Source organism: Mus musculus, chromosome 9 (assembly GCF_000001635.26).
Source record: "Mus musculus strain C57BL/6J chromosome 9, GRCm38.p6 C57BL/6J".
Taxonomy (NCBI): domain Eukaryota; kingdom Metazoa; phylum Chordata; class Mammalia; order Rodentia; family Muridae; genus Mus; species Mus musculus.
Window position 1 is genome coordinate 85,698,986 of NC_000075.6, and position 23,133 is coordinate 85,722,118.

General features: G+C 40.2%; 1 protein-coding gene across 3 annotated transcripts in view; it reads right to left on the minus strand.

Annotated features, from left to right (window-relative positions):
• Ibtk (inhibitor of Bruton agammaglobulinemia tyrosine kinase) overlaps nucleotides 1-23,133 on the minus strand; it is a 63,345-nt gene that overhangs the window by 11,627 nt on the left and 28,585 nt on the right. For all 3 annotated transcript variants that reach the window (XM_006510765.4, NM_175371.3, NM_001081282.2), the window contains 14 exons: nucleotides 21,759-22,361; nucleotides 20,878-20,964; nucleotides 20,028-20,110; nucleotides 19,910-19,947; nucleotides 19,376-19,472; nucleotides 18,566-18,667; nucleotides 16,314-16,431; nucleotides 15,203-15,263; nucleotides 14,612-14,733; nucleotides 11,391-11,503; nucleotides 9,039-9,187; nucleotides 7,459-7,619; nucleotides 4,666-4,758; nucleotides 4,030-4,173 (listed from right to left, as the gene is read on the minus strand). In XM_006510765.4, coding sequence (XP_006510828.1) covers nucleotides 4,030-4,173; nucleotides 4,666-4,758; nucleotides 7,459-7,619; nucleotides 9,039-9,187; nucleotides 11,391-11,503; nucleotides 14,612-14,733; nucleotides 15,203-15,263; nucleotides 16,314-16,431; nucleotides 18,566-18,667; nucleotides 19,376-19,472; nucleotides 19,910-19,947; nucleotides 20,028-20,110; nucleotides 20,878-20,964; nucleotides 21,759-22,361 — 1,971 coding nt within the window. The remainder of the gene's footprint in view (nucleotides 1-4,029; nucleotides 4,174-4,665; nucleotides 4,759-7,458; nucleotides 7,620-9,038; nucleotides 9,188-11,390; nucleotides 11,504-14,611; nucleotides 14,734-15,202; nucleotides 15,264-16,313; nucleotides 16,432-18,565; nucleotides 18,668-19,375; nucleotides 19,473-19,909; nucleotides 19,948-20,027; nucleotides 20,111-20,877; nucleotides 20,965-21,758; nucleotides 22,362-23,133) is intronic.

Below are 23,133 nucleotides of genomic sequence, written 5' to 3' on the forward strand. Positions count from 1 at the left end.
ATAGCTTAACTCGCACACTCATTAGCTGTGCACAGCAACCACCTGTAACGCAGCTAATGCGGCCATCTAAGCAAGCCCTGCCTTTCCACTGGGCGTGCCCAGATTTAAAACAGCGTCTCCTTTTCCACATTTTACTTTCCAAACTTGGGCTTTGGCTATTTTCTACCTTAAAAGCCACAGAAACTTTATGGAGAAATCTCTGCAGACATTTATATCCATACAAAAATTAGTCAGGATTTTGTTCCTTAGCCTCAGCAAATTTAATGAATAAAATTTCTAGGTGAAAAAGGTTAAATAGCTCCAATTATTTTACATAAGCTAGATCAAAGGAATTTACATTCAGACATCAAGCCAAACCACAAAGACCATACATTTTCCACAAGAAGTGAAAAATGTATTTCTCCAAGTAAAACATTTGAAAATGAAATGTGCCCAGATCTCACATATATTCAGTGTTTCACATCACTTTTAAAATTCAACTGGCTGAAACTTCACTCTAATGCAAAGCCCCAGGAGAGCTAGTATTTTCCATTGACACACCTAATTGTAGGTAGTTAGGGTTCAACTCTGTCTTGGGAATGTACATGGAGTTAGTGCATGTGTATGTGAACAGACTAGTAAAAACACTTCTACAACCACAGTGTAAAATCTAGCAGGCTAATTTGTGCTTTAATTAACTGTACATTTAACATTAATACAAAGACAAATATAAAAACATCCACAAATGTAAATTTTCATTACATGATTCTACAAATAAAATATAAGTAGTTAAAAAGAAGCACCATCATAATACATTCTGTAAAGATAGCCTACAAGTTAAAATGCTAATTTTGGATTTTCTCCTTTTCTAAACTAGAATATACATTTTCAGTTACTACGTATACAGAATGATGTCTCAGGGTAGTCAACCTACATTACGTGTGTTCACTGCACAAGTTCTGTATTATATAAAATTATGTATTATGTTAAGTAATGCAATTGTCCTCTTTTAAGTATGCATTCTATACATAACTAATGATTATAATATAAAAGGCATCATATTATCTCTGTTTTTTTGTCTGAAGCTCAATTTAAGCTTTAAATTTATGAGGGAAAACACTCAACAACTAGTAATACTTATTTTAACTTGTATTCAATGTGCCTCAAAGCTCCTAAAAACCAACCATTTACTATTGTATATAATGTATTCCTTAAGTTTCTAAGAAATACTTTCCTGTCTGTGCCAAAAAGTTAAGATAAAATGCATATAACCTCACTGCCCATTATAATCATATACTATGTATATTATTCTATTAGGTATCTAAATATACATCCTTGAAGGTACATCTTAAAAGTTATTTCAGTTTAGTGTTTAATAAGTACGAATAGAAGCAAATATGTATCATAAAGAGTTTCACAAACAGGCAGGTTTGGAGGATCCTGAAGCAGTACTGGATGGAGTGTCGTTCAGTGGTAGACCCTGCCTGGCATACCTAAGGCCCTAGGCTCAATCTCTAACAGAAAAGAAAACAATCTTTAAAATAAAAACATAGTTGAGTCTAAAGTGATAAAAGAACATTAAGCATAAACATTTATTTATTCTTAATTATTAATAAATTATTTCAGATACCACTTCCATTTAGAAGTCAAAATAATCTCTATTTGGTCAGTTATATAAATGATCTTTTGATTAATCACTGATTTGTTTACTCATAAGTTTTTCAGTTGTCTTTTTATAGAAAAGAATGCATAATGAATATCATTTATATTTGATCATGGCATAATTATTTTTCAAAGAAAATATCCTCATGTTTCTGTCAAACTTAATGACATTTTCTCCCCATATTCCTAGAATTCTCCCTAACAAGCAACACTAGGCGCCCTCTGCATTTTAGGAAGGCACTGCTGTCCCCGGAGAGCTTAGCACACGCTGCTAATGATTACTAGGAAAAAGAGTTGGCTAAATTTGAACATCAGAATCTGAGGTTTCAAATACTTGATTACTTTTCCTTAAAATCCCATATAAAGTAAACAGAAAATAACCAGAATAAAGATGTTAAGTCTACAGCTATTAAGTCACAGCAGCCTGAGGTCAGCACGGCTGTGCAGTAGACAGCTACAGGGACAAGTGGTCTGAGTTCCCGGGAAGACAAAACTGGACTGAGAGGACAAGAAGGACCCTGAGAGTCCTATCGGCTGGAGACATGCTAGAGACCAGTCTTCCGGTGGTGTGGCTGCGGTGCCAGAAGTCACCTACCTTAGCTCAAGGGAAAGCTGAAGTCATAAATGGAAAACAGGAGTAAGCTGTGTGCTATGCACCAACACTAACTATGAAATGGTAAACCGTGAAGATCTATCCCGAACATGAACCAAGTACCAGCAGAAACCTCCTCATTCTCATCAGCGTGCAGAATGCCAGCACCTGACCACACAGACCTCGCCAGTGCAAGCAGGAGCTGCTCACTAGAAACCTAACAGCTCTGGAGAGGAGAAGGACCCCAAAGGAATCACCGACGTGGTAGGTGGGGTCCCAGAGGGAGCCTGCAAGGCATGCCTCATCAGTTACACTACACGGGCACACGGGATTGCCAGCCAGAGCAGAAAAGCAAAGTCACCACTGACGGATACTGCAAGACATAGAAATGAACCATAACAGCTACGGACGCAAACAGCAGTGCCAATCAAACGCTAGGTTTTGTGTTTCATGATTTTTTGAACTTCCTTTATCAATATGTCATAAGATACATCTACATGGTCTCCTTACTCTGTAGTATTCATGTTTAAAACATGTTTAGCCATTCATTAATGACAGATAACAAGACTGTATCAAGATTTAGTTATTGAAGTGATGACATTCTTAGTGTGTATACATAGATCGCTGCCGCATACATATCAAGTGGGAGAACATTTACAGAGTAGATTGGTGTATCATAGTATCTGAGTCGTGAACACTATAAAAAGGCACCACAGAAAATGAGAAAGACCAAAGAACACAGGGGCCAAGAAAGACATTGCCAGGAAAGGGCCTGAAACTCCCTTTCCTTGTTTACTGCTAGTAAGCCAACTGACAACACAGTAAAATCCACATTAGTCAGCTCAAAGGATCCTCAAGCGTTTAACTTATCCCCTCAGACTACAGCATCTGGCATGGTCACCCATGCTGCGTTCAGAGAAAAGCCCTCAGCGCTTTAACTGCCCCACACCAGACCTTCAACAGCTCTGAGGGGGCTCCTCCCACTTCCTGTTCCTTCGCTTCCTTGCTCACTGACCATGTTGCGCACCTACTGGTGCTTTGATAGGCAATGACAAAATCAATACTCTGCTATTCTCTTCAAAATAATTTACATTTTCAGGGGTGGGGGAAACAAAACAACATAACAACAACAACAAGTCCTTCACTTTCAGGAACAGAGCAACAGGCACGAACCCTGACAGAACGCCTAGAGCCCTTTGACGCAGGACTCTCCTGCCTTGCACCTCCCACCGTCCATGCACCTTCCTCTTAAACTGTGCTCCAAGCATTAGGGCGTGGGTTTCCACAGAGGCAAGCAAGCATCTCACAGCACTCATCTTCGGAGACGACTCCCACCCTTGCGGCCGCCACGGGAGGACTGCGATGGCACAAACTCCCTCGATGACACCGAGTGGACAGCACTGCCCAGACAACCAAGCATGCACGCAGGAGGACAATGGGAGAAAACACTAAACATCAAGTTTACTTTTGTGAAATTAATTTTAGGGTGTTCATTTCTTATCTTAAAATGAACACTAAATTCTTTCCAACAGAAACTACAGCCTGGCAAGAATGACATCAGAGTAGGAAGTCCACACACACTTGAAACCATGATTGATACCTGTCAGCACATCTAAAATAAATAATAAAACTTTTTTTAAAGGCTGTACTACACAAGTTCCAACATTTAAGTTTAAAGCCAACAAGAGAATGAAATATTTAAAGACTTTAGAAACACAAGCAGGGGAACCTCAGAGGCCAAGAACCACCACTGAAGGCACGGCAAGGCCTCTGTAGTTTTGACAACTAGAGCATACCATGCATTCGCAGGCTTGGGGGACTTGGAAGGAGCTGTCAAAATGGCTTCCATGCTGTTCGTTCCTGAATTGTTTTCTTTGGTGGTCAATGCAATCATTTTCCGTTGCTTCTGAGAAAGTTTGATTCCGTGAGAAATAATCTTTCTAAAAATTAAATTAGAGTAAACCAATTACGTACTGGCTTCACTGTTTCTTAGAAATCTTAGTTTCCTAAGAAATCATTGTACTAGAAACAAATCACTCAGAATTAATCTCTGCTTCAAGTTACCCTAACATGTTTTCTATTAAGTTTCAACAGTTAAAATGTCAGTTGATACTGTTGATCAACAATGGTTAAACATGAGCCCCCAGAATGGAAGTTGTGCATTTCTCAGAAGTAAGCCATCCCAGCAACCACTTCTGTGGTGACTGAACTCCAGCAGTGACACTGTGCGCTAATGCACTAGTGCGTCCGCCTGACCAACCATTAGCACACGGCTAGCAAACAGTACTGATAACTGTTAGCTATCAGAAGGCTCATAACTATTATATCAAATGCAAACAAAAATAACAGATCTACTATATCATCCCCAATTCTGTAGGACTGAAATACAACACAACACGGTCTTTTTTGTTCTGAAGGGTTTTTTCACCAACCCTAAGTTTGACTTTGGTGCTGCGCCATATTTCTGTCTGTTTTCTTCTGTTTCCATGATGGTTCTAAGATCCACAACAGGAGGACTCACAGGACTAAAAGACATAAAAGAAAGTAATAAAGCATTCGTTACCTATAACGCCCAACATCAAACTTAACTGAACCCATAATTACATGTAAGATTGATGAGAACTAATTGATAGTCTAAGTAATAGTTAGATTCATTTTGTTAGCTTCAGCCATCTTCAAAAGAGGCAGCCTGAATGACAGCTGTTCCCATGGATGCATACAACAACTAAAAACTTTAAAGCTCTTCAAGTTAAGTGATACCCTGAAATTATTCTATTAACAAAACAAAAAGCCAGACAACAGGAGTCCTTGGGTCATGTTATGCAAAAGAACTCACCAAGACTCTAACTTCTTATCCTCCCAGATAAATTAAGTTTGACAATCATTTCATTTTTAGAAAACAATAAGATGATCACTACCATCTATTATTAACAAAAATGGGCACTTTTCAGAAAATATGGGGGTGCTCAACAATACTGGAGACCCCAGGAGAAGAGGGCTACAGTGTAAGTATTAAAAAAAAAAGATCTGCCGGGCGTGGTGGCGCACGCCTTTAATCCCAGCACTCGGGAGGCAGAGGCAGGCGGATTTCTGAGTTCAAGGCCAGCCTGGTCTACAGAGGGAGTTCCAGGACAGCCAGGGCTACAAAGAGAAACCCTGTCTCGAAAAACCAAAAAAAAAAAAAAAAATTCTACAGTCCCTGGATATAGTTTCTGTTATGACTGAAATCTATGGTATAACTAAGAATACTTTGCATTACTACATATTAAAGGATGATATATCATTTACTTAATTTCACTAAGAAATTCTGCAGCTTGTCATGGCAGGGAAGCATACCCATGAAATCCTAACACTAAAGTTGTCTTAAGCAAGATCTGCATAAATACTACCAGGAGACATGTCAACACAGATAGAGGGACTTTCAGAAAGCCCCTCCCACAGATGAAGAAGCTATAGGCAATCAATGGCCACAGAGACAAAGAGAATCAGTTTACTCTCTGGACAAGCTCCCTAATAGGCTATCCAATCCCAAATGTTTATTTCTAATCATTTGTACATATGAGGCACACTAAATGAATTCATGTGTATATGTATGTGTGTGTGTGTGTGTGTCTATAGATACATGTAAGTATGAAGCGATAATTACAAATGAAGAGGTCGTGAGTTTGAGGAGAGACAGGAGTTAGCAGGGAGCAGTGGGAACAATGTGACTGTGATTCTCAAAAGAATAACAATATAAATTAAAAATAATTATTATGAAGATATCAGTATTAAAAACTCTTTAGGGAATAAAGTCTATGCACTGTTCTCCTAGACAATGATGTAGAAAATCTGGTGCATACACTAACTTGAGAACACTGTGAAAGCCGAGCACTTTGTGAATGTACACGGAGCTGAAGCAGAACAGCAGCTCACTGGTGACTTTATACCAGCTATTCTTTACATGTTTATCAAAACAATCACAAGATGGTTCTAGGTGTTCACAGAAACTATGTATCACTGATATTACATACAATGAGTTATATCTAGAGGAGGGCCTATTATAGCTGGTTAGCAATTCCTACACATGCAGATAATTTTCTGTGTATTAGGATAGATTTGTATTCTTTATTATAAATATTCATTTGGCTAAAAAAGAATAGTACTTTTTCAGAGACAGAGAAAAAAATGAAAATCCTACCTGCTGGAGTGGCCACACCAGGCTGGGACTCAGGGTGATTTTCACTTTCTTTCCTGACCTCCACTACAAACACCTGATTGGACTTAAGGTCCACTCCATGAGATGGAACCCATGTCTGACAACTATTTGAGAAGCCAAAAACATCAGACAAGAGAGGCCACAGGCTCTGCTGTTCTGCTAAATGAACATAGCAATGACTGCTAATGGCATTCTGCTACACTCCAGATCATCATCTCACTCAGCCATCATCAGAGACACTTCCTCCTGCAGTAGATAGGAATAATACACAGACCCACAGACAGACAGTGTGCAGAGAGGAGACTCTGGCACACAAACCCCTGTCCCCTTCAAGCTGTGAGAAGTATGTGGAGAGGAGGCAGAGATATTTTAAGAGCTCAAGAGGATGGGGGACATTAAAGAAATGGTGTCGTCCGGACACAACAGGACTGATGCACAGATGAGCTCACAGAGACTCTGCAGTACGCACAGGGCTTGCATAGGTCTAAGCCAGATGCGGTCCCAGCACCGAGATAGGGAGGTGGACATGATTTCCCATCCTTAACCCAGATGCCATCTCCAATTTACAACTGCTTACAAAAGAAAAATCCATTTTCTCCAGTGAGGTCACTGGGGAAACAAATCCCTCTTAAGGGTAGACCCCATGCCCAGGCGTATATGACCAACACAGAATGAACTCAATAGCTTTGTCCCGTATTGCTTTGTTGGGGCTTTTTCCCCTGATTTTTTATTTTTATGGGTATGTGTGTATGTGTGTTTGTGTGTGTGTATATGTGTGTCTGTGTGGATCTATGTGTATAGTTCATGTAGGGGGGTTGTTTTTGTTTTAATTCTAGTGATAATTTGTTTGGTTTTTGCCTGTTTGTTTTCTAAAAGAGGAAGAAAGAAATCAGGCATGAAGTTAGACGGGTACAGTGGTGAGGAGGATCCGGGAGGAGAGAAGAAAGGGAAACCATGACCAAAATGTAGTGTATGAAAAAAGATATTTCAATGAAAATAAATTTAAAACAAGAAAAGAATAGCCTACCTGCAAGAGCCGGCAAGCCAACTGGAAGAGGCTGCAGTGTCCACTCTGTTACTGGGGATGAACTGGGGAGCAGACTTAGTTGTTGGTGATTTCTCCCACGGCTTTACATCTTCCCTAGTACATGGAGGAGGTATACCATTCACGTATGGCTTAGCTTTCCCCTGCGAGAAAACAGGAGAGCTAAGTAGCAGTTAACAGCAGGCACTGGGCCTCAGAGCTTAGAGAGGAAGGGCAGTGACGCTCAACCAGGTAGCACTTTCAAGGTCTGCGCCTCCAAGCCCACTGCTTATGCAGCCCCACCCCTAATCACTTACTACCAGCTAGCTACTGTGGACACAGGAAAGGAAATGCACATACTAAACTTCTACTTAGACAAACAGCAAACAAAATTAAAATAAAGGTAGTACATACAAGATATGAGGCAGCAATATTAAAATATGTATTTTAGAAGTAAAATTAACTTTAGATTCAAAAATTTGGTACAAATTTCTTGTAATTCGCTTGGTGATAGAGTATGTTAAATAACGTGGCAGTAAAATACTGTTGACACTTCTAATGGGTCCTAATGTCATTGCTAGCACCAAAGGCTCAGAATGGTTTGAAATGGCATAGGCACTGTGAAGAGAGTCTTCTATTCTCACAGGACATTCATTACACGGCTTCCACCTTCCTTACACCTCCACTGTCATTCAAATTAACCAGATGAAAACAACAAGTTCCCTCAAACTTCTATATTAAACTTGAACTTTCTGTAAGAAGAATAACTTTATAGTCTCAGAAATTGTAGGTATAGCCAGGTGGTCATGGTTCGTGCCTTTAATCCCAGCACTTGGGAGGCAGAGGCAGCAGCACTTTGATCTCTGAGTTTGAGGCCAGCCTAGTCTACGGAGTAAGTTCTAGGGCAGCCAGGGCTACACAGAAAAAAGTCCAGCTTGAAAAACAAAAACTGCAACAAAAAAATGTCTAGCTGCCCCAGTATGCTTTATGAATGCGGCCAAGTCTCAGGGATGATTCCGTTTCTGAACTGCAGCTGCACTCCTTCCTGTGGAGAACAACTTCAGAGCAGGAGCTCAAGGGCACCCAAGGACGCCTCCAGAGCCAAGTGGAGGAGCCCTGCACGTAAGCCAGCCTCACAGTGGAGCAGCTTTCCGGCTGCTTGTGTTCCAATGAACAGGGTGAAAGATACCAGAATTTGAAAGCACTCTTACTTTCAAAATCATTTTTTATGATAAATTTTATCTCATTTTAATAGGCACTTTCTGAAATATTTCTGAAATTTGGCTGCAAATATACTTTTCAATGTCTATTCAATAATACTATATTCTATCAATATATTTAGCATCAATATATTTTACCTGCAAAAAGATTAGAAATGAAGTTCATAAAGGATTCAAACTACATAAAAATTTCTATAATTAGAATAACTATATAACACAGGGGAAAAAAATTAACGTTATACATATTATTTCTTTGTTAACACCAGGGGAGTATTTCAAAGTTTGACAAAATGTAACAAAAATGAAGGTAAAATGTCGGCATCTCTAACCATGAAGGTGAGGGAACAAGGCTTGCAGACCAACCTCGACCTTATCCGAATGGAATCCTGCTGTGAAGTCGGGCGACTGGAGGTCTCTGGGACTCGCCACTCCTGCATAGCTTCCTTCCGAATCTGAGGTCAACAATTCTGGAAGAGACTCCACAGAATTGGTCTTTGCAGACTTTAATAATCCTAAAATATAAAATAAAATAAATACACTTTAGCCACAGACACATTAAGCATATGTGTTACACTCAGTGAGCCAAAGGGAAAGCAAGAAGCTTTATTGATCCAGATGGTAATAAAACTTAAATTTCATAACACCACATCAGCACGCACTATTTAAACTAAGGTGACCTAACCCTAACCCTGATTACTATGAAAGAGATTGTAACTGTTTATTCATCCTAAGTACCTAATAACTAATCAATAAGAACCAATGACACAGAGCTCCATAAGATCGGCTTTGAAGGGAGTGGGGTGGGTAGATGGGGGACACCCTCATAGAAGGAGGGGTAGGGGGGATTCGGCGGGGGTCAGGAAAGGGGATAACATTTGAAATGTAAATAAAGAAAATATCTACTAAAAACAAAAAAATCTGCTTTGAAGAGGTTAACCTCCTTCCTCAGGAAAGATAAGAAGGGAGAAGAGGTGACGGGCTTCATACCAACACTACCCTGCTTGTCCCTTCTCAGAAATCTCCCTGCACAGAAGCCACTGTGCTGTGCAGGGAGGCAATGGCTCCACTGTGAAGGTGAAGCACCCCAGGGTCTCTGGGGTGCGCAGTCAGCCCCATGAGCACACCTCCTACTGACCGCAGCGGAGGGTTGGACAATGTTTTCTGTAAAATCTCTGTAATTTGCGAACTTTATGAGATGACCAAGTATCAGGGTCATCCCACGCATAGTAAACTGACACTTGATTCCAGGTGATAATTCACACATTTCAAATTAATTAGAGCCTACACGAAGTGTCGAAATAACCTTGACGATGTAGACCTTATGTGAGCTGTTATATCTCTATGACTAATTAAAACACATCAAGGGTGCTGTCTCTTATGCACTCAGAAGTATTGTTCTTTTAAGGAAATTGCCATTAGTAAGAATTTGACAGGGCTAGAGAGACGGCTCAGAGGTTAAGAGCACTGACTGCTTTTCCAGAGGTCCTGAGTTCAATTCCCAACAACCACTTCCAATGCCCTCGTCTGAAGACAGCCATAGTGTACTCATATACATAAAATAAAAATAAATCTTAAAACAATCATGGCAATAACATTTAAACTTTTCCTCACTCTCATGTATTTTAACCAAATTTTCATCTCAGATATTGTACTTGAAACTGTGTGCTTTCAAACCCCATTAAAATCAAGAAAATCAAATGAATGATTAGCACAGCAAGCAAATATCAAGTACCTTATTTGTAAAAAAAAATAAATAAATAAATAAAGGAAACAATCCTTTCTTTGCCTTGTATAAAAGCCACCTCTTCCCAAGGGACACAAGGCAGACTGCCTGTGAATGATGTGATAGAAAATACATTGTGTCAGATTGTGTCTAACTGCCATATGCTAACACTTCTACCACTGAAAGCCATACAGTAGTCTCTACAAACAAAAAGCAAGAGAAACTTAGCTAAGAGAAACTAACAAGCAAAGGCAGTGTGAAATCTTCCTAGAGCACCAGGCATCTTAGTGGCTAAAACAAAGCTCTAAAACCACGCTAAGTAGTCCTGGAAATCCGTATACAGAATCTAAGGCTTGATAAAGCTAGCCAACTGTGCCAAACACCTGATACTCATATTGGGTTTAGATGAGAGTGCTAAGAGAGTCATAATATTTATGAGAACATCACATCTGCAAAGTATTCCAAGTGGATCAGCTACAAACAGCTTCGGTCAGTACACCCCCGTATATGTGGAATGTTTAGAGAGCCAAGTAGGCAATAAGCAACTGTGTTTCTAAGAAGACACAACTTGTACAAGCTGTCGCACAGGGAACACTGGCCTGACATGAATGTGGGCCAGGGTCAGTCCTCAGAACCACACAAAGGAAAGTGTGTTACAGAGAAGAAAGAAAATGTGGCAACTAACAGTGACTCTAAATGGATTATAAAGATGCTCATAACGTGTGTATGCACATGTGTGTGCCTGCATGCATCTCATAACGTGTGTATGCACATGTGTGTGCCTGCATGCATCTTTTACAGTTTCAGTAAGTAAGTAAAGATTTTCAAAATAAGACTGAACATGGAGCAGCAATTAAAGGCTCTTGCCACCAAGGACGATGACATGAACTTGATCCCCAGGACCCACATGGTGGTGAAGGAAAGAAATCACTCATCAAAGTTGTCCTCTTGCCCTCCACACAGAGACCAGGAATATGCTAAAACACACTAACCTGCAGACGGTGGACTCTGGATAACATCTGAAAGGGTGTAGCCTCCTGAACTGTCTGAGCGCTTCCGTGGCTTCTTTTTAGCTCTTGTTTTCGCCTTCTTGAACATAGTTTCCCTAGGAAATCAAAGGTAAAATCAACAGATGAAAGAGTTTCATCAAACAGAAACCATGTAAGGCTATGCAGGCACCAGCTATACATACGCCCAGGAAGGGCTGGGCAAATCACTAACCTCACTAGACGATACATCAGTGCAATCTATTCCTTGCTTTAGTGCCAGCATTGTTGTGGAAGTTAAAGAACCTAGTACTGGCTACAATAGTCACTAAAGAGCAGCACTGAGAGTTCTGGGTGACCATGTCACCAAGAGTCACTACAAGGGCTACCAAGTGATAGAGAACACAAACGAGTTGAGTCACACCCACTTCCACAGACACTTCCCCAAGAACACAAGTACACTTGATTTGAGATGTGGGCCTAGTCACATATATACAGCATTCTACAGAGCTGCTCAGGGATTCCAAGGACGGGGAGGGGGGGTGGGGTGGGGGGGTGGTCTTTCAAGTTCATCAAGACAAGAATGAGGACACACATAAAGAGGAAGTGAGAAGGTGAGAAGAGCTGAACAGCATCCTGGCTATGATAAGGAAAACTGCTGTCAAGAAGGGCTGAGCCACCTCTACTCACAATAAAGCCTTTACAAAACAAATGGCAAAACACTGCAGTTACATGAACTATAATCTTCAAATAGAAACACAACCAGTGTGCGTGCATGTGTGTGTGTCTGTGTGTGTGTGTGCGCACGCACATGTGCTCACGCTGTATGCTTGTGAGGGCATCGAGGGTCCTGCTCCATCACCTTCTACCTCATTCACAGGAGACAAGATCTCTCATTAAATCTGAATCTCCCAATGTTTGCTTTTATTACTTCACCCCAACACCCCAGCCTCCTGCCTTGAGCCTGCAGCCTGGCTGGCCAGCAAGCCCCAGAGATCCTCCTATGCCTCACCTCCCAGCACTGCAAGATTACAAGCATATGGCCAGATTTGGTATTTAACAATGAGCTGAGGTCCCACCTCCGCTCCTCATGCTGTAGAGTAGTGTTCATTCCCATGGAGCCATCTTCCCAGCCCTTGTGGTATTTTTTAGAGCATTTGAGTGAATGTTTCATTGCTTGAATTAAGTACTATGAATCAGTAGAGGGAAAGTAGATATCTGTGAGTGGCAACAACTCTCTTATTTTAATGAAATGTCTAACATCTCATTATATACTATATCATACAAGCCAGCTTTGAACACACCATTTTGTGGCAGTTATATGACTTAATTAACTCAATGTTTATAGGTTTTAAAATTTCAATATCATATGTGTTATCCATTTAAGGATATGTCTAAATTCCATTGTTCAAAATAATATCACATATTTTCACATATTTGAAAAAGAGTTTAAAAAGTAATCAAAAGAATATTTCTGGAACTCAAGAATAATTGAGGTATTATTATAGTTGTTTGTCTAGAGTAAATGACCTTCACACCCAAGACTTTACACTGAAAATTATTTGTCCCCCAGAAATAAATAATTGTGTAACTAACTAGTGTGATCCTATAATACCAATTAGGTATTTATTCTATGTAGAGGTTGCTAAAGTTGTTAGGCAACACATTTCGTTGAGGGAATCTCAAATATCACTTTTGGGGTCTAAATATAAAATGGGGATCTGTCCTCCCACAGATTCACATATTCAAAGTGATCCCAGATGGAGCAAGGCGCATAAGCAGGGTCACAGAAAAACCCTGGATAGTAAGGAGTCCAATTTCACCAATGAATTAACAAATTTATGAATGCCCATTGTAATGAGATATTCAGAAGGACAAAGGTCACTGGGGCATTCTTGGAAGCATATCCTGGCCCCTTGAAGGCACGATGCTTCTGTGCTCTGTGTAAGAAGTATCCTTGTGCTACTCCAATGCTGATTTCTCTACCCCAATATCTTATTTCAATCCAGACACCGCATTTTAATGTCAAGAATCTCCTGTCTCAAGTCTGTATACACAATTCTTAACATTTATTCTTTCCTTTGTCAATAAGTGCTGATAATCCAATGGCTGGGCAGAAGAGAGAATAGGGCGGGACTTCTGCCAAGGAGAGGAAGGAGAGAGAGAGAGAGAGAGAGGAAGAAAGATTCAAATCTGCCATGAGGGGTAAGGAGGAAAGAGTTCTTGAGAGTTCAGCAGAGACATGGAAGGCCTAATTTCAAGTATAACTGAGATCATGGCTGGGAGGTAGCCAGATTAGTTTAGGGGATTAAGGCAGACTGCCCGGTATTGAGGTGAAGCTTTAAAATATTAAAAACACCATTTCCCCCTTCTCTCTCCTGGGCCTAAAGAGGTGAGCAGCCCCGCTCTGCCAGCTCTGCTGTGACACTCCGCAAGCAAGCAGCCAGATATGGACAAACTGCAGAAGCTGGCTGTTAAGACCTTCACCTTTACCTTTTTTTCCTCCAGGAATTTTTGTTTGTTGGTTTGTTTTTGCTTTTTTGTTATACCAAAAAGCTAGTGTAGTCACCATCGACTGAAGCAGTCAGGGTCTGTGGAGAGGGCACTAAGAAAATACCAACCCATCTATGGTTACTGCATTCCTCTCTGGATCCTCTCTTGTCCAGTCTCCCAACTACAAACCTGCAGTCTTCAACCAAGACGGCGAGGAGACGATCATTCGGCCGAACAGGACTCCCAAAGGGAACGGAATCCACTTGTCCTAACTGATGTGAGCCTGGCTGCTGTAACTTCCAAGCCCTTCCAGAACTGTTTCAGTTTGTGTGGTCATTATCACAGAGCGGCAGTGTTCCAGCTGCCAACAGCAGCCTCACCTCCTGACCACCTCTGGCACTTTCCTGGTCTTCAGGCTGTAGTGCAGCTGCTTGCTCTTTAAAATGTCTTTACCATAACTTCAGGAGGTCAGAAGACCATGAAGACAAATCCACTTACCTAACCTGTATGTCTCTCTGAAGCTTACAGTATTCTTATACTTAGGTGTTGAACATTTCAGATTTAAAATATCAATTATGTATGATTACTTGGCATTATATCAAAACTAAAACTGCACATTCATACTTCCCATATCAGAACTTCTCAATTTATAATTCTAATGTTAATATAAAAGTATCAGGTGTCCAACAGCGTAACAAGAAAAAGGGGGAAAGAAAAAAGACAATAGAGCTTACGAGTAATTTGGTTCCATGTTTATTTCTTCTTTAAAAAAGACCTCTCCGTCTTCTACTTGCATAGAGCTAATATCTGGCCCATCTTGATACGGTGTAATGACTCTTCTCTCCATTGCTGGAATCTACAGTATGAAAGATAGAACTTTGTCAATACGAGATTTGTAATGACTTCCAAAAACTGATAATACCACTCATGTCAGATAATAGGATGCCTAATGATTCACAAAAAAGAATGGGAAAAGAAAATTTCAAATAGACTAATTAAAAAGCATTATTACAGAAAATTTCTGGGGAAATTTTAATCTGTCTAAGCGCAGACTGATCCATCTCTCAGGTGTCGTGTAAGCCAATGCTCTGGACTGCCCTAACCTTTGCCAAAACTGAATCACAGAGACTTCCATTTTAGAGAAATTTTAAGAGATGGGTTAATTTTACTATGTCTTCAGTCTTGATATTTGCACTTTTCTGTAGCTCTTAATGTTCTAATTTCTAAAAGATAATGCATTTGTATTCATTATGAATTTACTCCATTGTCACTCAGGTCTAATGCCCTGTACTGAGGAATCTGCACTGAGGAAACAAATATCCTACCATTTTTCTGTAGAATATGGAAAGGTCCTTCAAAACATCCTCACTTAAAACATCCAGAGACCTGAAAAACAGGGGGAAAATCTTGCTTAAGACTCAAATGATTTAGCAGCTATCAAGATTTTTAAGCATGTTTATTTCAAACTGTCAAGTAAGTAACAAAGTTCTTTCTCAAGTTTATATATACTAGCTATTAAAATTTCTTTTGGAAATAGATGTAGTTATATTATGTATTTCGGGTAACCAGAAAACATATTCTATAAACATCTTGATAAAACTGAAGCAAGTGCTCATTTCTCAACCTTCATTTTCCACAAACTATAGCACTTGTCTGTACAGGGAGTACTGTAAGGATAGCATCTGGCTTAAGCATCAGCGTATCCAGGTTCCACCTAGCATTACCACAGCTCCAATCAACTCCTGACTGTGAGCAGCTCGCTCTGCTCCTGAGTCTTAACATCTTCAAGTATAAAATGATGTTTGGAATACATCAAGTATCTTCAAGATGTCAGAGGTTCCAACAGGAACTTGAGTCACCAATGAAAATCTAAGACAAGGTTTACATTCATTTTTATATGTGTGTACATATTTACCTATATAGTTGTTTTATACATACAAAGTGTATGTGTATACATGCACATACAAACTGTTGTTTTTGAAGCTATTTCTACAACTAGTAGAAAGCAACTTTCATATTCAAATCTGTATCATATCAGTTTTCAACAACTGTAGCATAATTAATTACATTAGCTTGGAATGCTATGTATATTTTGAGACAGCCTCCTTTTTGTAATATTTACATACATGCTGTTTTCACTCTTAGAAAACATATACCTGATGAAGAATTACATAAAATGTTATGTTTGTCTACTCCTATAAAGCTGTCTCAATAAAAAACAATTTTTAAGACGCTGCTAGAAATATTGAAGTTTCCCTGGTCCCTCAAATCCTAAGGGCCAACTCCTTAGCACTTCTCAACTCCTTCCATCCAGGTAAACACATGATTCCCTTCCATCCAGGTAAACACATGATTTCCTTTTAAGGTCCAAATGCATCTTTTATTTTATATAAAAATCTGCTTGCTCATGTCATACTGCAGAGACACCCAACCCACCTTGCTTCAAGTAAAGCTGCCATATTCAGTCCTATGAACTGTAAACAAGAGAGCTTCAACTGCCCAGCATTGTACAAGGCTGCAAACTCCAGCAGCATCGCAGCATTCTTAAGGGTAACTACAGAAAAAAAAGAGATTTGCAAAATTAGATGGAGGTGAATTACTTTAATAAGTGAAATACTTGCATTTCTAAAGTTACAAGATTTCAACATTTAAAACAAGAAAACAAAAAAATGATTGCTAGGGTAAATGTAGAAATGAGTTTCATTATAGGATGCCAAAGTATTTTAACTGGCTCATTTTGAGGAGACAAAAAAAGCTTGCACAAACAAAAAATTTAGAGAAAACAAAATAGAGAAGGGGAATTCATGTTAGCTGAAAGCTAGTGAAACCTATTGCTGTCCTTCCCAACAGCCCTAAAGAGTTCTCACTTTCATCAGTGAACAACTTTCCCTTTCATTCAGAGAGTAGAGTAGTTAATCTTTCTCTAACTCTGAAAAATAAAGGTGGACAGGGTGGCGTACACCCTGCAATCCCAGCATGCAAGAGGCTGAGGCAGGACTGTGTACATCCCCCGAGTCTAGAATGCACACAAAGACCTTGTTTTGGAACCAACTACAAGAACAAACTAAACCAAGCATTAAGTCTAAGAGAAACTGGTAAATTCATTCTAAATGCTGACTAGTCTGTATATACAAAAATACATGTACATCTTACTGCGGTATTGTCCCTGCTAGTGCATAAGATTATACAAGAGCCCAAGTCTAGTAACGTTAAGTAAGTGTTCTACATGAAGTGCTGTTTTGCTAGAAACCCTCTAAGAATATTCTACCTGCTCATAGCTACAGCTACCTAAAGGTTTCACCATCTTATTCATACAGAGTTTCCAGCCAACAGAAGAACAAAGCTGTCTTGTCCCATTTCTTTTTTCTTTCTCCCCTACACTGTCAAAACTTGCTATTGCAGTCACTATGTCTCTGCCTCCCTCTAAGCTAAAACTGGCAATGATGCTGAAGTCACCTCACAGCACAGAGCAGCTTTCCTCGACCTGCTCAGCTGAGAACGGTGTGTGCAATGCCTCGGTGAGCAGGCTCCCAGGGAACCCTTCTGCGAGGAACGTATTTACCAGTAGACACGACACAGCAAAGCATGAATACCCAGGAGGTCAGCAGAAGCCCTGAGCCAATGGGATACCCAGGCACGGCAAGCTCTCTGCTGCAGCGTCTTCTTGCTTGTGGAAAGAAAAGCTGGGCTGTTTTCCTATTCTAACCAAGGAGCAGACAGTTCACAGCACTCAAGGAAAAAAAAAATGACAGAACTTCTTCCATATTTTCCAATGCAGCCACGAAATGAAAACGTAACACTACTGCATATGCTTACATATCAGGCTATGAAAACTGCAACTTTCATATTAGACTATACAAAGTTATCCAAATGAAAAAAGTAAAAAAGGGCACTTCAAAGTCACTTTGCACTGAAAGGATTAGTTATACAGAGCTCAGTGTGAACACTGACAGCAAGATCCAAATGGTGGAAAATGAAAAACATGTGGCCATTTCCACAGCTTGAAGAATCAGGATGCAACAGGCAAACCACAAGTAAAAATTAATATTCGATTTCTAAGATGTGTTTGGGAAAGCAACTGACTTTAAGAAAAAAAAATCACAGTAAAAGATTTGAAAGAAAAGAGTCCATGCATTTTGTCGAATTAAGCTAAGGGAAGAACTTCATAAAAGTTCCAGCAAATGGAAATAGGTTGGTAAAAAGAAAGGAAAAAAAATGCAACCAAGACCATTCAATACTGAAATCCATAGACACACAAGAATCACCTTCCCTATTTAGGGTTTCATGGCATATTAATAAAAATAGTTGTTAAATCTAAGGTGGATATATTTTCAGTTATTTCTACGGAAAGAATGTGTTCAGAAATGAGAGCATATAATAATCTAAATGTCTTGCTATTTTTGTTTTTGATGCACAATCCCACTATGCAGCTCTGCAACACTAACTATGTAGACCAGGCTAACCTCCAACTCACAAAGATTCACCTGCCTCTGCCTTCCAAGTACTGGGATTGAATGCCATTGAGTGCCAATGCCCAACTGTCTTGACTTTTTTTTAAAGACACACAGACAAAACAATGTTGTTTCACTTTAAATGGAATAATAAAGTTACTACAACAAAGTCAATATACACTCATCGCATTAGGTCAATCTGGAAACACGCCAACACTCTACTCTTAAAGTACTCACGGTTTTCAGTCAATGCTACTTCACAAATCTCCTTTAACCGAGTTATGAGAAGCTGATCAGCCACGACAAGAACACTACAAACAAAGTCCACGTTTTGAGACTCTAAAAAAAGAAAAAGAAAAAAATTCCTCTGTTATTCTATACCCATTATAAGTAGTAAGAACAAACTAAGTTAAGACATCACGGTAAAGAAACTTATGATTCTTTTCTACCTGTCAGAACGACAACTACAACAAACTGTGAACACATCAAAATAAATCCACCTCTTGGCTGGGGAACCAGGAAAAATCCACCGCCAAATCATTAGTATTTAAACTTCTCTTCCTATTACTATGGGGGAAAAAAAACTAAAGCAATTCGGCAAGAAAGGGTGGATTCTGGCTCACAGTTGACTTCATACAATCCAGGACCCAGGCAGGGAGCGGCTCCATCCACAGCAGATGGTTCTTGCACGGTCTTCCTATCTCCACTAACATAATTAGGACAATCTCCACAGTCATGTGTCCAGAGGCCCATCTCCCTCCCAGTTAATTCTAGTTTCTGTCGGGTCTAACCACTCACCATACTGGCTCAGACATTCTCACAATGGGACCATGAAATGATCAACCTGAAGTGAATACACATAATTCTAAAATGAATAATTCAGTGTGACAGAAATGTACCTTTTCTGCTTGAGAACTATTCGTAATAACCTGATACTTATTGTAACTTACACCTCCGGTGACAGTGCACCTCAAAGGAGATGATGGTTCGCGGGGATTGTACCACTCTACTATATATAACCAAACGAGCTCAGCCTCCTTTCATTACCTTTTATCACCACAGCCTCATCAGTGTAGAGGTAGTCCAAAATCACTTTCAGAATCTCAGACTGGATTGGCATTTCCAGAGCTGCACAGCTGGAGGCCTATGAGCACAAAGACAGAATAAACTCATTCATCTGAAGCAATAAAATAGGACAATTTTCTAAGGTGGGTTACTACTACGCAAACTGCAGACAGGAAATCACACCAAAGACCCTTGAAAGATTTATAAAACACAAATCTGAAATGAGACATTTAATTCAATATAACATGAAAAAGGGACACAGAAAATTTCAGAAAACAAGGCATACAGGACAGTACTATTGTGTGTCTCAATAATGGTATGATTGTGAATTTTAATCAGCTTTATAGCGACTACGTTAACTTCCAAATGTTGGTATTTTCTAGCAAACTTGAACACATACACTTTAACACAAATGAATTAAAGAGCTAATGCAATAAAAAGTTCCAATTCTGAATGTCTGAGTGTAGAGCCCCACTCTATGCAGCGGGGCCCATCCACTTTGTCCTTACAGCTCACCTCAATCCACGATCTGCTAAGCATGCTGTGGAAATACTCTGAAAGAAAGACAGTGCGGTCAGAACAGGGAAGCAGAATCGAACAAAGCTCTCAGCAGCAGCGCGCAGATGCCACCTACCAAGTCTCGCACAGAGCACACACTTATGGCAGGAGAACTCCTTTCCATCCACAGACTTCATGGTGACATCATACAGAAACGAACTGGAAAAAAAAAAGAGTTCAATCAAAGATCAGTTTCTTGCATATTTGCAGAGAAGGTAGAAAAACCCAAGGATTTGGCTCAACTTTGATCTTAGTCAAATGCTGGCAAGAGTAAAACTGTGGCTATGCATGCACTCACCTCTCACTACTCATGAAAACAGTAATAGCCAAATACTTTTACATTTTTATTGAAAAGGAAACTGAATCTAAACTTTAAAACCTTCCACTTGATTTTCTTTTGTATTGCGGGCAAGGTAGGAGTGACAGTCAGTAGCATACTCAAAACTCTTTAATTCTCTTATTTGAACAACCTACTGCATGCCAAGCAATCCCCCAAAATCTTCAGTTTCTCCTCCTCCTCCAAGACTGATCACCTATAAAGTATCTACCCAACATGCTAACTATGCACGTCGGTCGAGTACTTATCCTTGGGGAAAGTGCACTAAGCAAACCCTCATCGTCAGGATGAAAACGCACAGTCTGCAGGGGGAGGAGGGCGGCGTGCACTGCCACTTGTAAGATTCAAAACTAAAGCAGCAACGGATAAAATCCTTCTCTTCATCTGAATTAAACAGAGAGAAGGGCCTCCTCCTTCAATGACTTGAGCAGTGACTGCTTTTGCTCAATGGCTCCCATCCCCTCCAAGAGTAGTAGAGGTAATCGGGTGGTGGGTGGCTTCCTTCTCGTGAGGGCTGCAAACAGCTCCACTTCCATCTTGGGAACCAAAGGTCTAACTATGCAAACCTGATCCTCATTTACTAACTTACCATTTTTTCTGACTTAGCTTCAGTTTATTGCCAGTTTTCTTCGCAATAACATTAATTTTTTCATTTTCCAATCTGACTCCTTCTAACCTATCAAGGAAAAATATAAATTAACAAAAGGTGAATAAAGTGCTTTCCTAAGACCCACACACAACAAAATCTGGCAGCTTATAGTTAAACACCGCTACATCACCTCCTAGAAAGGAACAAGAGACCTCATTCCAGGCCACAGGAAAGCATGGTTTTAATTAGAATTTAAAATATGCTTCATACCATTATTGAGAAGGCACAAATGAAAGCTCTAACAGTCTTTTTTTTATTTTCCAATAGGAATCACTGCATACATCCCTTCCTGCTCCCATCTATGACAGGTTATACTAGCACAAGCAGCTTCACGGGGCAGCCTTGTGTGGGAAACGGATACCAACACTGATTCACGATGACAGGGGCAGGGAGACACTTTATATAGCTCCATGGCAAGCCTCTTTCAACAACACAAGTCCCTTCCATACTGAGAAGCTGAGGTCCATAGAGACCTGCCCTGGCCAGGGTGAGCAGAGAAACAAAGCACACACTGTGCAGGTCTGAGACAGAGACCTTTCCAGCACACAGTAGGACTTGCCACTCTTCCCGCACAGCACTGAAACCCAGCAGCAACCTTTCTGATGAGTTTACATGAGGAAGTCCCTCAGTGATAACTGCCAGAAAGCAGCAGTGAGGGAAAGGTCCCATCCATGTACTACTACCCCAGAGGCAGAGAGAGGAAAAGGGAAGCCAGGAGAGTGAAAGGAAACACAAGAGACAACAATGCTTCAAGGGAGGGCTGAGAGGGCTCAGGAGGGCTGAGGCGGGCTCAGGAGGGAGCTCAGGATGAGGAACTGTACCTGCTACTCAAATTACTGAGGCCAAACTTCTTAGCAACACTTTGCAACATCCTTACAGGGTCGTCGTCCCCAACACCTTTTCCCTTCTTAGAAGATTTGGGTTTGCTCTTCTGCCGTTCACTAAGTGTGTGGGCCTGGTTGCTTCTGTACACCTCAAATGCTGACTTCTGTTTATCATCCACATGGCAATTCACAGTGTGCAGATGAGAATCTGGGGAGCCCTCACAGTCTTCTGCCTTTCTCTTCACGATCATTCTTGGTTTGAAGCCATGAGTTAACAAGTCACAGGTATCTGTGTACATGAACTGTAAGAGGTATTCGAACAAGTCAGGATGGACTTTCTCCACCACAAAGAGATGGCAGCCAGCAGCATCTTCGTCTTTCTGGTAAACATCCGTCAGCTCTAAAGAAGAGCCATCTGAAAGAAACAACTTCTGGAAGAAGTCAGAGCGCACGGCCAAAATGTATTTATGTGCGGGGAAGTGTCTATTGCCAACTTGAAAGGTCACATCGTGGAAGCTGTCCATTTCATCTGTCTCCCTCAGGAGCTTGCCAAATTCTTCAAAAAAAGATGATGAAGACACAACTGGAATCTCATAAAGGCTGGAAATGAAGCAAAGATAATTACTACTATGAAGAGAACAAGGAAATATATCAGAAGCTGACGCCCTTGAAAAGAAACGGTTTACTTAAACTAAACTTAGAAACATTCAATTCTGGCATTTTGTAAAATACAAGAATATCACCCAAAAAATGTTAAATATTCTGTCAACCTTTAGTGTGTTTCTATTTGTTTTTGCATAAGGTTAAACAACATACTAAAAACAATAAAAATAAGAATAGTTCCCAAGTTTTTCCTTTCTTACATAATTAATTTTAGAAGTGGAGAAAAAAAAAAGAAACTAAGCAAATAAAACTAAAGTCATAGTTACTCACACAAGTGAAAAAAAAATATATATATATCAATCAGTCTACAAGCCTGAGTGCTCCATACTTGTAACCACACCCTGTCCGTCCATATAACACCCTAGCAAGGGAGGTGATTACTGCTCTCGCTCTGCCTCGGACTTGGGCAAACCAGAATGGATGGTCACCCCACTTCCAGGTCCTCCTCCCTCTCCACCAATGCCACTAATGTTCCTCTTCTCTCTCCCCTAATATATCTCCTAATATATTTTCTGTGACCATACCACCTCTTTTTTGTCAATTATCATATTCAAAAGTCAGAAACTTTTACACACTACCTAAAAAGTATTTATACTACATCCTTCAGAGCCCGGGACTCTCAAGTACAGCATGGGCTAAAGACAGATGCTGTGTGGGCATATGCACCATCTTCAGTGTTTTCAGGTACACACTAGGGGAAGACACACTA